This window comes from Amblyomma maculatum, chromosome 11, assembly GCF_055883805.1.
Source record: "Amblyomma maculatum isolate TAMU_Amacu chromosome 11, ASM5588380v1, whole genome shotgun sequence".
Lineage (NCBI taxonomy): Eukaryota > Metazoa > Arthropoda > Arachnida > Ixodida > Ixodidae > Amblyomma > Amblyomma maculatum.
Genome location: NC_139354.1, coordinates 73,802,952 through 73,821,277, shown reverse-complemented (window position 1 = coordinate 73,821,277; position 18,326 = coordinate 73,802,952). Strand labels below are relative to the sequence as shown.

General features: G+C 41.0%; 1 protein-coding gene across 1 annotated transcript in view; it reads right to left on the bottom strand.

The window, feature by feature from the left end:
* LOC146174165 (chymotrypsin-like protease CTRL-1) overlaps positions 1-18,326 on the bottom strand; it is a 126,188-nt gene that overhangs the window by 24,096 nt on the left and 83,766 nt on the right. The window contains exon 2 of the mRNA XM_084585333.1: positions 456-571. Within this exon, the coding sequence (XP_084441459.1) occupies positions 456-571 (116 nt within the window). The remainder of the gene's footprint in view (positions 1-455; positions 572-18,326) is intronic.

Sequence of the window (18,326 nt, the reverse complement as noted above, 5' to 3'; positions counted from 1 at the left end):
GCGCGCCGACTAACACTTGTTTTACATCCACTGTACTAGACAAGGTTGAAGAAACAAAGGAATACTACCACTTACAATTTTTTTTTTCTGCAAATGTAGAGAAAAATCTTGCCACGATTATGAAAAGCTTACAAAATATTTCTACCCCATCAGATAAAGAGAGTGTTTTCGGTTTCGTTCTGCTAGTACGGTACGCGCAATATTGCGAGCACATATTTTGGGTATAGCATGTTGTGAGAATAAGAAAAAAAAAAAAACCTTGTCACCGTGTACTTGCATGCGGCGAATATTCACTTTCTGAAGCTCTAACATGTAGTCAGCTTTGCTAGCACTAAGACCGAAATAAAATATATTTTGCTTAGCCAGTAGGTTATGATTATGATTATAGACCTGTATTTCTCTGTTCATCTTCTTACTAAATAGAAGTGAGCTTCTCATGGTATTCAAACACTTACTTTCTGTAGAGGCAGCGGGCGGCGGTCAGCACGAATCTCCCTGCTACCAATGTACCCCCGCAGTAAACAGTGTATACGTTGGATGAGTTCACAGCATAAACCGAAATTACGCTGACCTGCACATGGTGCAAAAACCCGAAGCCAGTAACGTATTGGCTGAATTAAGAATGACACTTCGCATTACTGTCACGTATGATGATTCAATACAGACAAGTTCTTCACCACATCCTTCTCTCAAAACAAATTTTACTGAAGAACGCACCTGTGATAATAGTAACATTAATACTAGCAAAATATTAATATTATTAATAATAATAATCAATATTTATATTAATGTGTACTGCAGCAGAAGTCACAATAAAAATGACACGTAAGATTTTCACATGTACATAATGACAAAAAAAGGTGAAAATAACACAATAAATTGAATTTAGATAATATGAGTCGCGCAGGGAATGAAAACAATATTAGGAGGTCGTCCTGAAAAATTACACAAAAAGCATACAAAAGAAGAAACAACCAAATACAGTTATATACAATGCTTACAATCATGTAAATCGATTAAAACGATTACATACTTTTACACTGAAAAAGTGAAAATATATAAGAAGATTAAAAACAATGCACGAATAAAGTGTATAGAAATCAGTTCAAGGAGGATCTAATATTTGATAAAAATGACTGTTCAGAATAGGACGCGGCGAACTTGCATTAGAAAGAAAGCGAGGTTCCGATCAAATTAACATTAGGAGAAAGATAATTAAACGGCGTGTGAATTGTTTTGTGAGGGGAGCAGAGAAACTTGAAGTGGTCCGAATTCCCTCAGGCTCTTCCGCGAAATTCGAAATAGGATGCACTCCACGGTCTCAAAGCGCGTAATGGGGCCATGGAGGAAATTGTACAAGAAACTGATATCTGCTCTTATCCGACGGCAGTTAAGAGGATGAAGTTGCGGTGAGTTAATCCTTGTAGAGCCAGAGTTGAAAGCTGCGTGGGGGAAACGATGCTAAAATATGCATAAAAGCGTTTGCTGTATTCTATCGACTTTGCCACAGTTTGATTTGCAAGTACCGTTCCAAACAACAGACGAATATTAAAAGAGCAGCAAGCACACAGACGACTACCTACACCTTTAAGAAAGGGGTTGGAGCGCGGAACTCTCGCCAAAGCCTGGAGATGAATTCGCGCATAGCTTGCAGGCGAGATAAGTGTTTAGGATGAGAGAAGCTGAGAGTGCGGTCAAATATAGATCGAGGTTAATACATTTATCAGCCCTGGACAACACCACTGAATTCAAAGATTAAGGGCAAAGAGGGTTATGCGCTTTACGAGTAAATTAGACAACCTTAGTTTTTTTTTTTTTAAACTTGAGAGTAAATCCATTCTTGGTGCGCCAATTAGAAAAAGCAAATACGTCCAATTGCAATATGGAGCATTCTTAAAAAGAATGTATTGACTTGAATATTTTTATATCAACAGCAAAAGGAGGAAAGAGGAGTTGTTAACCACGAGCAACGTGATTAATAAAAACGGAGAACAGAAGCCGGCCTAGTTGATACTGAACCTTTAGGAATAACACTTCTAACAATAATAAAAATTGTTCTAGCGATCATTCTCTCTGCCTTTCATTTTTATTTTCTCGCTCTTTCTCTCTCTTGGTTTACAGGCCAGCAACGGCGCCGAATCTGTCAAGCGTTTTTTTGCGGCCACTTGAACCGCGTCGTAAAGAAAGGGAGGAAGGTGGGAGTGAAAGCGGTAAGAGACAGAGGGCCGTGGTGGAGGGAGTAATTCAGACCGCCTGGGAACTTTCAAGCGCACTGACATCACAAAGCAGTCGGGCGCCTCTTTTTTTCGCCTCTACAGAAACGAACAGGCGGGGTTGTGCGATGTCAGTGGATGCTAAAGATCCCCAGGTGGTTGTAATTTCTAAGTCTTCGCCTGGAATTTAAAATATTCCTCGCATCAAAAAGAAAAGACCGAAAGCACTATAAACGGGTGAGTGAAAACACGCGCCAGTGGGGGCGGCTATACTGCCCAAGAATACATACCAAGACTTTGGATGAAAAGTTGATGTATCAGACATCACAAAATGTTGACAGGCACCCAAACAACCGAAAATAAAAGGGCGCGGAATAAACAATCCTTTCGTGTAAATGTCCGCAAACTGTGGTATGCTGCGGTAAGTGGAAGTAACAGAATTCATATCCAAATATATCGGATGAAGGAGAGAAAGGCAAAAGTGGCCCCTTAATGCCAGCACATATATAGTCAAAATACGTTTTCAGGGTTGTAAAAGTGAATTTAAGTGAAAGTAACAAGTAACCTATGGGGCTGAAACGTGGAGGCTAACCAAGAGAGTTCTACTTAAGTTGAGGACAACCCAGAGGGCTATGGAACGAAAAATGGTAGGGGTAACATTAAGAGATAGAAAGCGTGCAGAGTGGGTCAGAGAAATAACTCAAGTTAACGACATTCTAGTGGAAATTAAGAAGAAGAAATGGACATGGGCAGGACATGTAGTGCGAAGAGAGGATAACCGATGGTCGCTGAGGGTAACAAACTGGATTCCAAGGGAAGGAAAGCGTAGCAGGGGGCGGCAGAAAGTTAGGTGGGCGGATGAGATTAAGAAGTTCGCAGGGGTCAAGTGGATGCAGCTAGCACAGAACCGGGTTAAGTGGAGAGATATGGGAGAGGCCTTCGCCCTGCAGTGGGTATAATCAGGCTGATGATGATGATGATGATGAACAAAATTCCCATAAAGAGAGGTGTTAGGCAAGGAGACTCAATCTCCCCAGTACTATTCACAGCTTGTTTAGAGGAAGTATTCAGAGACTTGGAATGGGAGCAGTTAGGGATAAGGGTAGATGGAGAATACCTCAGTAATCTGCGATTTGCTGATGACATTGCCTTGCTAAGCAGCTCGGGGGATGAACTGCAAATAATGATTGATGACCTAGACAGGAAAAGTAGAAAGGTAGGCTTGAAAATCAATATGCAGAATACTAAGGTAATGTTCAACAGCCTCGGGAAGGAACAGTTTACATTAGGTAGCGAAATACTGGAAGTAGTAGGCGAATATGTCTACTTAGGACAGGCAGTAACCGCAGACCCGGACCACGAAAAGGAAATAACAAGAAGAATACGATTGGGATGGAGCGCATTTGGCAAGCACTCGCAGATTATGACTAGCAGCTTACCGGTATCGCTCAAGAGGAAAGTATACAACAGTTGCATCTTGCCTGTACTCACCTATAGGGCTGAAACGTGGAGGCTAACCAAGAGAGTTCTACTTAAGTTGAGGACAACCCAGAGGGCTATGGAACGAAAAATGGTAGGGGTAACATTAATAGATAGAAAGCGTGCAGAGTGGGTCAGAGAAATAACTCAAGTTACCGACATTCTAGTAGAAATTAAGAAGAAGAAATGGACATGGGCAGGACATGTAGTGCGAAGAGAGGATAACCGATGATCGCTGAGGGTAACAAACTGGATTCCAAGGGAAGGGAAGCGTAGCAGGGGGCGGCAGAAAGTTAGGTGGGCGGATGAGATTAAGAAGTTCGCAGGGGTCAAGTGGATGCAGCTAGCACAGAACCGGGTTAAGTGGAGAAATATGGGAGAGGCCTTCGCCCTGCAGTGGGTATAATAAGGCTGATGATGATGATTATGATGATGATGATGATGATGATGAAAAGTGAATTTATACTAAGGCGTCTTCACTTTAAACTTTAATATGCAATATAGAAACGGCTGAGGTTAATTACGATTCAGCTTTCAACTTATTAACTCGCCATATGGCGTTCAGTGAAGCTTATTTAGTCAAATATTGTTGAGACGAACATTGAATAAAACTTAGCATTTAAAGCTAATGTTATCGAGCTTAATATTTTGAATCTCCTCTTATTTTTAATGCCACAGCATTCAAGTGAGTTTTCCCATAAGGTTGTTAGTGCCCCTTCCAAGCGTACTCCACATGAAATATTGGTTAAGCTGCGAAAGAATGAATTCCTATGTATATTTGTTTTCCTTGTCGGTTTTTAGGCGAGCAAATAAATTCTTTAGACATAGCTCTTACAAGAGTACCTCCCCACAAAACTATAGCAGCCGTGGAAGAATATTTATATTTCTCATTTATAGTTCCCCAAACGAGTTGTCTCTGCATGATTAGCGCCAGCGTACAATGAGGAGGCGGGTGACCTGTGAGGATGGGTACTACTTTACTGCGCACGTGAAGGACATTTCGGAGTATGGATGAGCGTGTGACAGTACAGGCAATGATAGTGGTAGGGCTTTGATTAAGTAAAGAAAGGAAAACATAGAAAAATCAAAATAACAAACGTTCGAGAAAAAATAAAGTTTATCACCATCCACGGCTGGTTTGCTCTTCTCACGTTCTTTCCATTTAGAATTCTTGACTTCGCAGCAGGCCGCCCACAGCCTGTAAAGATTGCGTGTTAATGACAGCAGTCAACGTGTTATAATGTATTTCAAGCAATAAGGAAAAGCAAGCTGTTTCGATAGTGATCATTAATAGTAGTTATGTTTTTTAGTGATATTAATAGTGATAGTGATATTAATAGTAGTTATCTGAAAGCCGAAACATGCCAGACTACAAAAAAGTAATAAAAATGAAACAGGTAAATATTTCACCAGTTTTTGAGATAACAGTGTACCATTATATATTTAACTGATCACATCGCTCTGGGCTTGCCAGCTGCTGTACCAGCCGCCGCCACTCGCGCAGATGGTAGATCGACTGTTCCGGTGAGAAAAATGATCTGGGGTTGGATCCACGTTTCATTACAAATTCTTCACTAACACATTTCAATATAATGAAACCGCGAGAAATGCTTAGACATTCTAAATACCGCATTTCGTTTTAGTAAATAGAATACACTGAGCAACAAAGCGCACAAAACCATAACTGGACAAAAAATGGTAGAATATTGAAAACTATCGACGCTTGAAAAAGACAGGGTGTGTTTTTGATATCAGCCTTTTCGTCCATCTGAGGCAATGTACGTTTATCGAGAAATAAAGCTTTTGTGTAGCGTCTCCTTAGGTACTTTGGAGAACGCTTGACATGTTCGAAGGTTGAATCTAAGCTCATAGTTTAAATTATGGTGAAATGGCAGCTGACAAAAAGGTCTGTACTAATAAGATAACGCTGACTGGCCAAGACTGCTCGAAATAAGAAAGCAAAGCCGTTAAGTTGTGCTCGACCATCGCAGTCAAGCACCAATAAGAGTGAACACAGAGGGTATGATCACTACCTTCACCTTAGCTTAGCAATATATCGTTAGTGACATCAGGTTTCAATTACGCGATGTGGTGTGTATGCTTGTTCCTTGATTACAATTTAGAAAATATAATTCTATGATAGCCAAAAAATACATTGCGGCCAGCCTCACTTATTCTACACATAATATCCTGGTTTCAAGACAGCATTCCCTGCATGAAAAAAAAGCCTGTTTTAAGTGTAACTAAAGTAAATTTGTGAAATGCTTTGGTAAAAAAGTGCAATTTCGTATATGTATCCGTTCCGTGCTATTACACTATCTGAAACAGATATAATCGATATTACCTCTTTAAATCTGTGTACAAGAAACGCCTCCTCTATTTTTTACGAAGCTCAAGTAGTCTTATAATCGCCCTCAACCAATAGTGGTGCGAATCCACAAGATAAACAAAATGGACGTTTCAACGTGAGAAATTTTGATTCAAACCAGAAACGTCAACCGGCTTCGTGCAGATGCGAAACAGGAATCATATTAGCGTAAATTGCAGAGAGAAGCTGCTCGTATTACACTTCAAGCAGTCTAGAACTCAGTAATGCTATTCAAAAGAATAATCTGTGTTCCAACGTGAAGGCCCCATCAAATGTCTAAATAAACTATGCTAATATTTGAAGTGACCAACCATTGCAACTTTCTTCACGCAGGCTCAAGTGGTACGACTTTCCAGCCCACAATGACTGTTCAATCATCAACCAATGAGACACTTGTTATATTTGGAGTACACTCAAAGGAGCATTTTCTTAGTTTGGGAATTACAAGTTACTTTATATTTAGCCTAACTAATCGTCTTCCGGGGCAGGAATTGGCAGAGCGAAACACTTAGTGCCATTTCTAAAGAGAGCAAACTTGAGAGACGAAAATACCGCCCCCGCATTTAGACGAGAGGTTAGAGGGAAAGAAAGCTATTTTTAGTGGGTGGCTTGGGTAGAGTGTCGAGATCCAAGGAACACGCAACCGGATTGCAACTTCCAAAGGGACAACCCAGAGTATGGCTACACCATCGAGCGAGCAGGTAAGGACGAATGGCTTTCCGTAGGCGGTGCCACGGGAAGTCGAAAGGTGACTACCATGAACGCAGAAGGTTAGGGTGAAAGCAACAGATCGTGCTCCTTAAAATAAAAGGTAGAAGAGGGAGGTGCAGTCTGTATAGTCCGAAGGGTAGGGGCGAAATAGAGAAAGCCGGATAGATGAAAAATTAGGATGGAGAGTGTGGCAGCTGTGAGGCTGAAGAGTCGACCTGCGTTTGCGCTGGCTGATGCGAAACACTAATTGAGAGACTGATACTTTTAGTTGAGCGGAAACCTAGGTATAGATGCTGCAGTCAGCTGAGAGAGCCAAAAATCAGGAGAAAGCATTTGCAATGTTGTATTGACAGATCAATTGTATCTGGTACGGAGGTGGCAGAACTGTTATAATAGTAGTTGGCAGCTGGTAAATGGGAAGGTGGGTTTGGAATCGAGTTTGCAGCTCTTTGGATCCTAGTCAACGTCTGAGACAGACAAAACGGCACTTTGTTTGAAACCGGCCTTTATATGTCTCTGTCATTTACTTAAAGTGGTTGGCAACTTGATATAAAATGACGTGCTACAATATAATTTCCACTAGTGAAGGCAAAAGTGCATTGCCGAGAAAAGGTATGCAGGGTAATTTGAATGCGAAATATCCTCTAAAATGGTCTGCTCAAAGCTCAGGGAAGTACCTCGAACGTCGCCCACGCTGGACTCATAAGTGTCCGCGAGAAGTGTCACACTTCTTTGTGAGATTCCACGGCCCATCGCGAAAATGTGATCACATCATTTACCATGACTCGACGTGACGTCATCACCGAATGTCCCATCATCATGATATCACGTCGAGGCAAGAAGTCAAATCAGGAAATTTCTAAGGCGATCCGCGCATATACCAAGCTGACCCCGCCGGATGTTCGATCCGGGCATCCGTGGGGCACCTTTCATTTTTTGCTTCCTCGAACGCCACACCACAGATTATACAGAAGCATACGCAGTACAGCGGAAATCTGTGGCGTTTCAAATAAAGGTTTTTTGCTACAGCGGACTTCATTGGTCCAAAATATCGCATAAAGTTTGAATAACTTGATAATAATTGCTGGTATTTGGAGTATATGAACCTCCAAATCTGTACCTGAAAATCTAGCAGTAAGTAAAGGAACAAAATGAGTCAATTTTTCACCTCTCTATATAACTCAAATAAAATACCAAAATTACCCTCAAATGTTGCACTACTGTGTATGGCATTCGCCAGTAATGCGTTTATTTATTTTTTTTTGGGGGGGGGGGGTACAAAAAATAGTTACGTCTTGACAGGAAACCATAGAATCCAATAGCAGGGGATAACAATGTCTTGCTCTAATCCCTCTTTGGCGCGGCTTAAAATTAATTTGTGCCCAGTCAAAAGCTGTGAGGCAATGAATAGGTGTCAAAATCATCGTCTTCGTGCAAAAATAACAAATGTGTATATAATTTAGGAGCTACTGCGCTGAGAACAAAGAACCTTTATATCAAAATATTTAGCTAGAACGGCGGAACAATGTTCGGTTTATATTAGTGATCGCCAATAGAAGTAATATGAAATCACAGCAAACCTCACCTTCTTTGTTAACAGTGTCGGAGCATGCCTGAAAAAGAGGGCGATTTCAATTATGTATCTTGTTTACTGTATATGTTACGGAATAGTAGCAGAATTCAGGAATAATGCATGAAGGATATGATTGCACAAATGTGGCTCTAACGAGTACTTATATTATTTCTAGAAGTAGCTAGACAGAACTCAATGGCAGTCAGAAAATGCACCGAGAAAGCAGTAGGAGAAAGCTGCATGAAAAAATTGCAATCCCTGTTTGTAAGCAACGTAATCACCACGTTCCTTACTTTAATATTTGCCGGAAAATAAACTCTAATTGAATTATAATTCTTCCAAACCACACTCCACCTGCTCCGGCCTTATCCGCACCGCAGATCTTGTTATATCCGCTCACTAAGCTTGCGGCGACCTCCGGTAGGCCTGTATTTTTTTGGAATCTATTTGGTAATTACGCGCCTTGCTGGTCGTAATTTATCTTTATTTTTAAAATCAATATTTAAATGGCGCTTACCATGGCATCTGTAGGCATCGAAAAGGCGCTCAGTGCCTTTGGAGTACGTGCCCTTCTCGTTGTATTTGTGCTTGATTTTTACGGAATTTATTGAAGTATCTTTCACTCGCTTTCTTATATACGAAATTGAACCTATCAAATTCCCTTCTATTACTCGCTCCGTTGTCCACAACTCATTATGAACCCTTTTATTCACCGCCCATTTTTTAACCACATGTACTACCGATAAGACCGGTGGTAATTTGGCGAAACAATAAAGCCCACTTCCGCTGCACCAAAATATTTCTGCTAGGTAATGTTGCTTTATAATGACACTGTAATTACGGTGGTCCTTTGAAAAAAAAAAAAACTCCGTCATTGCTGATGGTGAATCGGATGCATACTTTACAAAATTCAACGCCAAAAGTTAGCTATTTATAAGAACAGATTTTACTATAAAAATAAGCTATTTGTAGAGTATGGTTCAAATATTTTGAACCGGGTCAGATACGGATCAATGAAGTAAGCCCCACTCAGATATAGTGTCGCTTTTTATTGTCAATATTGGAATGCTGCTGCTTAGAATTTGGTGCTAAGTAAGACGACATTTAGCGAAGCTTTGTCGCTAAACATATCCCGACAGTTATAGACGTCGACTGTTTTGAAACATTATATCATTAAATATTGATTGCCTGAGTCTAGGCAAGAGCTCTGGTGTCATTGGTTAGGAATTGAGCCCAGTTCTTTGTCGCGTAGAATGTCATAAATCTTCTTTTTTGTGTACTCTTGTGTTACTTCACTGTCACCTTTAAGTGGAAAACAATCGTGCATATGGGGGTACGTAGCTTCACTGAATACAGCTGCTTAGGAATGTTTCAGATGTGAATATTGATTATCTGCACATTGTCTCTGTTCCCAGCATATAATAAAAAGCAACAATGAAAACACATTATTGGTGCTTTTCAATGTGCTCCATTGCACTTCTGATGTTTCCACAAAGAGAAATTATTATTACCGTCCCTTTTATTCTATGCATATGAGCTTATATGTGGGCGCAAAATATTTAAACTCAATAGTTCTTACCTTGTAAAAAATGGTTACGAAGAGAAGGAACAGGCATATTTGCAAAGTTGGAAAGGTTATAGATTGTGGCATCGGAGCTCGGCCTGTTACAACTGCGCACGATGGATGTGAAAGTGTAGTTGTGCACTGAAACTATACCTATCTTGATTACGTGCACTCGAAACTTGAATCATGGCCGGAGAACACAGCATTTATTTTGCTTTCTACTTTGGTATTCGGACCGGGGTTCTGCAAATTGGCTTTCTTGATGGTCGTGAAGCCCTTTGCGATGCACTCTAGTTTTATTTCCGTCCACCTTTCAGATGAAGTTTTTTCGGATTACCTACCTGTCACTTCTATGACAATGAATGTCGCTTTCTTTTATATATGCTCTACAGAATATACTTTAGAAAATCTTCGGTGTACATCGCAGGTGAATGCAGAAGTGTCAAAGTTGAGTCAATGAAGCTCTTACACTAGGCTTTTTATTGTACCTCGTTAACAGACTGTATGGGCAGTAAAAGTCATGCTATAGGTTTTATTCGTGACTTGTGGTCAAAGCACTAGACAAAGCAGAACACTTGACGACTTATGAAAGAGCGCCATAAAGAGTGGGATCAGATGGCCGCAGTAAATATCAAGTTGTTGTACTTGCGTACTAAGATGAATTTATTATTATGCTGTATATTATTATGCTGGGAAGACATATACGATTGCTACTATGAAATAAAAAATCATCCCGATCGGTAAACAAACCCCCAAAAGTTAAAATAGATGGGCGTTTTTTTGATGGGCTTCGACAGCTGATAATAACTGCAGAAACAAGAAGCCACATTATTCGGAGTACATTTAGAGGGTTACATATCGAGTCCACTTGCTTCCCTGAATTTAGTTTTTGGTGTTCAGTAATGTAGCCATCGTTGTTAAGCTTCTGTAGCGATCGGCCTTTCCTTTGGCTGAGTGGCGATAGGACGTAAAAATGTATTCTTTCCGCAGCAGATTGTGCGTTATACGTGTGGTGTGTGGCGAATGGTACCAGTGGCCTGTTGAGTGGATATTGTTTTTTTTATTTCTGTCATTACTCGCCGTCTTTCAACTTGTTCTGCAGTGCCACTGACGTCGTGATGAAGGAAATAAAGATAAGTATCTGGAGGCGCCTCGCTGCTTTTGTTCGTAGTGAAAGGGCCACACCAAGGACGATAAAAAAAAAAACGGAAAAATCCAATGTGACTTTAACGTTGATTGCTGTTACGCGGGTATGCATACAGGTGATAAGTGCGGATAGAAGTTTTTGAACGACATAAATCATGCTTTGAAGGATAGAACACGACATTGTTATTTGTCCTATCTGCGCCTCCACCTTGAGCATCCCATTTGGTTTGTTTTAATTTGCTTCTCTCTTAACCAATGCTCCCATACAAAAATGGTCTATGTACTTCAATGGAAAAGTTTATGGTCAGCTATGTCTATTTATGGACTTTTATAGTCGGCTGTAAAGTGCCATTGAAATATTTATAAGCAGTTATTGAAAATTTTATAACACTTTGTCTATAGCTTCTGGACCATACAAAATCTCTTTAGTTAACTATAGAAAACCATATGTCCACGAAGCTATAGACTTTTAGTCATAGAGTTATCTTTAGCTGGTCTATAAAAATTTGAATGGCTCTAAAGCTACAGACTGCAAGCCATAGAATCAGTTTTAGCAAGCTATAGAAACGTTTATGCTCCTTGAGCCATAGATTATTAGTCATTCAGTTATCTTTAGCTGTCTATAGAAATTTGAACTCCTCTAAAGCTACAGACTGCCAGCCGTAGAATCAGTTTTAGCAAGCTATAGAAACGTTTATACTTCTGAAGCTATAGAATATTAGTAATACCGATATCGTCAGATGTCTATAGAAATTTGAATGCCTCTAAAGCTACAGACTACAAGTCATATAAGCTGCTTTAGCTGGTTATAGAAAAGTGTATGTTCCTGAAGCTATAGACTACTAGTCATAGTTACCATTAGCGGTCTATAGAAATGTTAATGTTTCTAAAGCTACAGACTACAAGCCATATAAGCTGCTTAGCTGGCTATGGAACAGTGTATGCTCCTAAAGCTATATACTTTTTGCCATACAGTTATCTTTGGTTGTCTATAGAAATTTAAATGGCTCTAAAGCTACAGACTGCAAGTCATATAAGCTGCGTTAACTGGCTATAGAAAAGTACATGCTCTAGAAGCTATAGACTAGTAGCCATACAGTTATCTTTAGCTGTCTATAGAAATGTCAATGCTCCTAAAGCTACAGACTGCAAGTCATATAACCTGTTTTAGCTGGCTATAGAATATTGTATAGACTAAAAGCTATAGACCAGTAGGCGTACACCCTTATATGAAAGTACATATATCGTCGGTTCGAATCCCTCGCGCGACTTGTACTCTAGCTTGATTAAGAGTTGTGTGCTGTATGCAACGAGAAACCGTATGTCATCAACTACAACGCTGTACGACAAAAGGATTGTGTCACAATCTTGGTATAACTGGTGGGAGCACTGTCGCCGCATAGAAGTACGCCTGCAGTGAGTACCTCCGGCCCATGATGGCTTTAGTCGTGGGGACGGCTGGCCAATTTTCAGTTATTTACTCATCGAATTGAAAATGAAACCGAAGATATAGAGCATGACACACATGCACATACACACTTGCGCAAACACAAACACACGCACGCACATACAGACACGCGCGCGCGCTGCGCGAATTTTCTATAGCTGACCATAGAAAATGCTAAAGACTGCAAATACTTAAATTAGGACACCAAAAGGAGTCCATAGGTTATAGATTTCTATAGCAGGCTACAGCTTTTTGGGCCAAATATCTATAGCCGACAATACACAGGATTTTCTATAGCTGGCCGTTTGTATGCGACCATAGAAAATGCTAAAGACTGCAGTACATAGGGAGCCATAAGTCTATAGAATAGGTTAAAGACTTCTACAGAATAAATTATATGAAAAACCTAAAGACTACCATAGGAACGGCTATAACTTTTTGGGCCAAATATCTGTAGCCGACCATACAAAGAATTTTCTATAACTGACCATAAAAGTTTATACCTGGCCATAAAAAATGCTAAAGACTGCCGTAAATAGGGAGCCATAAGTCCATAGAACAGGTTAAAGACTTCTATAGAACAGACTATAGAAAAACCTAAAGACAACCATAGAAGTGGCTATAGATATTTGGGCCAAATTTCTATAGCCGACCATACAAAGGATTTTCTATAGCTGACCATAGGAAATTTTTGTATGGGTTTCCCTAAATTTGAACTCTTGTGCCTCACCATTATCACTAGCCTGCAATGGTGAGCTACCGCATAATTATTATTATTACTCATTATAATAAGTGAAACCTCATACAGCTTGTTCGGTCGAAAAGCCATCGGCGTGGCACTAGTAGTAATAGTTGCCGGCTCGGCGTGCCGGAAGTAATTTTGGGATGAGTAAAAAAATGTATTATGGTATTTTGTGCTTCTACGTAATCAGAATTGATTGACGTGAGATTTTGACGTGAGAACGTGCTTTTTTCCGACGTATATTTTTTTTACATACCGCATCTAATTCTCTTGTATTTAAAGTCCACTACCTGTAATGCCTCCGTGCTCTGCTTCATGCTCTTTCTAGTGTATATGCAAGACGGAGGGTGATGTTTGAGCCGCTTTTAGTCGCATGCTAAAGATTAGAAATACAGCAAGGGCTGCTTCGAATTTGTTGTCGAAGAAATGGTCGCGGCAGAAAATAAAACCGAGAATATTGTTTTCCTAAGGCTGCGACAAACAGATCTATATCGTTTTGCTTGACATCTTTCTGAAATGTATGACATGCACTTTCTCCGCACTGGACTAATGTTGAAACGTTGAATAGAACAAAAGCTTTTCGGCACCTCCCCTTCGATGAATTGGCAGCTACGTTAATAATATTCGAATTCGAAAGGCTGCCTTACAAGCAACAACAGAAAGCGACGATATTCCTAACGCGAGCCCTGCGTAGCTCCTAGCGCACACGCAGCTGTATGAGGCGCCCAAAACAACAGGCAGCAGGGATGCGACAGGCATGCGGTGCGATCCTCTTGGGCGCTCAGCTGCACAGCTGTGCGCCCAGCCGAATCGCTTTGCAGTTCACATCATAACATCAGGGGAGAAACGGTTTATGTCACCGTCGTCAGAGATAACAGTCGAAAAAAATTGGGGGACTCCTAAGTTTCGCCTTAACGAGTTCAACGAGACAGTGGTAAAGCCCAAATGCTCTGAAGACGATGGATGAATGGATGGATGGATGGATGGATGGATAAGGCTTTGAACTGGGCAGCTGCTCGCGACTGCAACGTGACACCGCAAGATGGAAAGAATTTTCCAGTCCGCGCCGCACCGCCGGTAAGCAAAGCGGAAATATTCTTGGCTACTTCCATAATGATTACTTTTGTAATTGGTTTATTTCTAATGACGTACCTAAACATTAGCCGACAGTCAAAAGGCAAGACAATGCTTACATTACGTCCACCTTTATTAGGGAAAAAGCAACGCGGTTCTGTGGCGGAGTAGTTGCGCGCTCGCCTCGCACTGCGAAGGAACCGTGTCCTACTAGCCAGGTTTATGCAAAGCTTTTCTTGTTTCTTTACTTTTTCTGATTTTCGCGTTACCATCACAAGAAAAACACTTGCGTTTCGTCGACATGGGGCACTTACCTCTATCGCGAAAAAATTCAAAAATGATGAGAAAAACGCTATCGCTAACGCAGACCAAAAATTGTTTCGTTTAGTCAATTGTGGGGCCACACATTTATTGAATTGTAGAAGAATGTCAACTAAATGTTAATGCTGTTGACTGTCATACGTTAAACGACTGGACCCAGTACATAGCCTAGGTCTGCGTCTTTCAACTGGTGCATACAGGACATCGCCGGTGACAAGTCTGTATGCAGAAGCAAACAAACCGGCACTAAAATACAGGAGGACCATGCTTACACTTTAATACGTCCTGAAAATTATTTCGTTACCGAAACATATTTGTTACTCCATACTTACAAACTGCCCTTCAAGAACACTGTACATCAATAAACCTCGATTCATCAGACCTCTCATACTCCGTTTTGAAGAGCAGTGCCGGGAACTCAACTTGCTGTATGCACTTCCTGATATTGCACGGAGACCTGACCCACTGCCACCTTGGTACAACTTCACTGCTGTATGTGACTGCATATTAACTCAATTTCGCAAAGCACAAACACCACATGAACACATTATACAAGAGTTCTTGGCATTAAATGAGAAATACAGTGATCACAAGGCACTTTATACAGATGGTTCAAAGACAATATTTCATGTAGGCAGTGCAGTAATAGAAGACAAACTGGAAAAAACAGTAAGGTTCCCACAGTGTGCCTCAATATTTACTGCAGAATGCTACGCCGTTATCCTAGCAATAGATAAAATAGTCAACAAAAACATCAAGAACAGTATCATCTATACAGACTCTGAGCATACTCGCATCACTACATCAAAAAATGCTACAGAACCTTTAGTAGGGGACATAGTCCATTATATAGTGATAGCAAAAACACAAGGACTTAATATCAAATTTTGCTGGTTGCCAAGCCACGTTAGAATCAGAGGTAATGAGAGATCTGATTCATGTGCCGCGGCCGCCTGCAATGCTCAAGTACAGAAAGTGAAAATTCCACACAATGATGCCATAAAATTCATACAAAGAACACTGAGACAAAAGTGGCAGGCTGCATGGGATAACGAAGTTAAAAACAAGCTACACCTAGTGAAGCCAGTTATAGAACAATGGCAAACATGCAGCCATCAAGTACATTTTATTGAAGTAATCTTATGCCGCCTTCATTTCGGACACGCACACCTCACACATAACTTCATCCTGGCAAAGAATGCCAAACCCGTATGCGAACACTGCGGAAAGGTGGTCACCATAAACCACATCCTAATATCGTGTATAAAACTCGATCAACTTAGAAAAAAGCATTTCCCACAGTTGGTTGGTTTGTGGGGTTTAACGTCCCAAAGCGACTCAGGCTATGAGAGACGCCGTAGTGGAGGACTCCGGCAATTTCGACCGCCTGGGGTTCTTTAACGTGCACTGAAATCGCACAGCACACGGGCGCCTTGCTTTTCGCCTCCATCGAAAAGCTGCCGCCGAGGCCGGGATTCGATCCCGCGTCCTTGGGAACAGTAGTCGAGCGCCGTAACCACTGCGCGACCCAGGCGGGCATTTCCAACAGTTCTATGGCAACTACATTCCCCTACATCCTATCTTACTCTGAGGAGAAAATTCACTGGTTAAAGCGTCTTCTCTCATTGATTTCTTAAAAGATGCCAACATCCTAAACCTACTCTAGTGTTTTAAAATAATCGCTTGCTTCCTTTCATCAAGCAGATATGTAAACCCCAAGTTTGGCGCATGATGGCCTTAGCTGCCTATGTGCCATAAAACACAACACAGCACAACACTAGGATGCGATAGGTGGCTTCAACTGCATATGCGACCCACATCACCGTACTGGGCTTATTGAAAATGGCGATAAGAGCCCTGGAATTTTATCATGCATCACTTATAACGCAGGGTCAATTGATATTGGACTGTTATCAAGATTCACATTTATTAGGGGAGCTTCACATTCACCTCTTGATAGCATTTACGTCTCCGCAGAACTTAATAAACGGCGCATTTCATACAAAGTCGGGCCGATTTGTTTCTCTGACCATTAAATGGTCATTATGCTGAGTGGCGAGAGTTCCCGTCCACATGTCAGTCGCAGCGGCTCCAGTGGAAGCTTAATGCTTCGCTGTTAAACGAGGAAGACGTTGCACAGCATGGGAAGTCAGCTTTTAATAATTGCTTTGCCTTAAGTCAATCATCATTTGCAGCTTGGAAGTTGCTTAAGCAATAAGTTAGGGATATAGCTATACAGATTGGTTCAGTCTATTCTTAGTCCAAAAACGCTGACGCAGAATGGCAGCTGTAGAGCCTTCGTAATTTGCATGCTCTTAAATGTGACGCTCCTGGCTTAAACATTGAGAAAATTGGTATTGAAAAATGCCACCTTCAAACGTTTGATGCAGGGCGCTTTCGGGCGGCCCATGTGCGGTCCCGTATCAATCGTGCTTTGCAATCTGAGGAGTCAAATAGACAAGCATTGTTTGATGACCATCGCCATGCGGCAGCCTAACGAATCTCTGAATTCTATTGTAGTAACGCCTTGTTCACTAATTCTAATGCTATGATTACGGAATTTGCAAAACACTCACTATTTTTGCTGTCAATAAAGTAATGATAACGACATTTATGTAGAGCGCCTTTTTGCTATGAATAAGCCACTCTTTGAGGATGAATGTACGGCGATAAGCTCTCCATAACCGGCAATTGAAGTGGAAGACGCAATGAATGGTTTGCAGCATTCCATAACTCCGGGTCTTGATGGTCTATCAGGCGAATTTTACAAGGCACTCAAATTTGCTCTTTCCCCTGTCCTACTTCAAACTTTTCAGACTGGTATTGATGTCGGATTTTGGCGGCAGTCTTTTTCCAATAGTGATAACCTGTTAATAGCAACAACTGAGGATAAAGAAAAGCTCCGATTTGTGGACGGCTAGAGGCCTATCCCGCTTTCAAATGTTGATTGTAAAATGTTCGCTCAAAGCCTCTCAAATCGTCTACATACTGCAATGACCACTTTGATTGGATCATCAAACATGTGGCTTGTGAGGCCGGTCAGTACAGTCTAATCAATATGTGGCGCGTATCGTTTTGCAATATTGCAGGGATGCAAATTGACCTGGCAAAGTTGTTTGTGTGCCTCATTCATTCCTTTTTTTATCTCTTAGATCGTGCCAATATTGGTTCAATTGTTTTAACTGGGATACGCCTTCGTTACAAAGAGTGTTCAGGACTATTGCTTGTAAATGGCTCTCTATAACAACCCGTCACTATCGATCTCTCTGTTAAACAAGGATGCCCAGATTGCCCGTTCTGTTTTGCTCTATACTGGGAGCCGCTTTGCATGAGAGTCATAAACCGCACATTATTCAATGTTTTTTTTTATTATGGGTCACTAACTGAAGGTTTTAGCTTATGCAGATAACCTCGCATTTTTCTGCGCTGATAAATAAAACATTGAAGAGGTTATTTCTTTAGCTTAAGACTACGGTTCAGTGTCAGGTGCTCAAATCAACCGAATTAAGAGTAGCGATCTCTTGTTTGGAAAGGGGGGATTGATGCCTACTGAATATGCAGGTGTGACATTCACATCTAGGCCACCCAAGTACCTTGAAGTCCCTTTGAACGCCGTAAGAATAGTGCGCCTAATTGGAAAGAACGTGTGCCGATTGTTCAGCGCTACTTTCAGATTTTAATCCCTCAT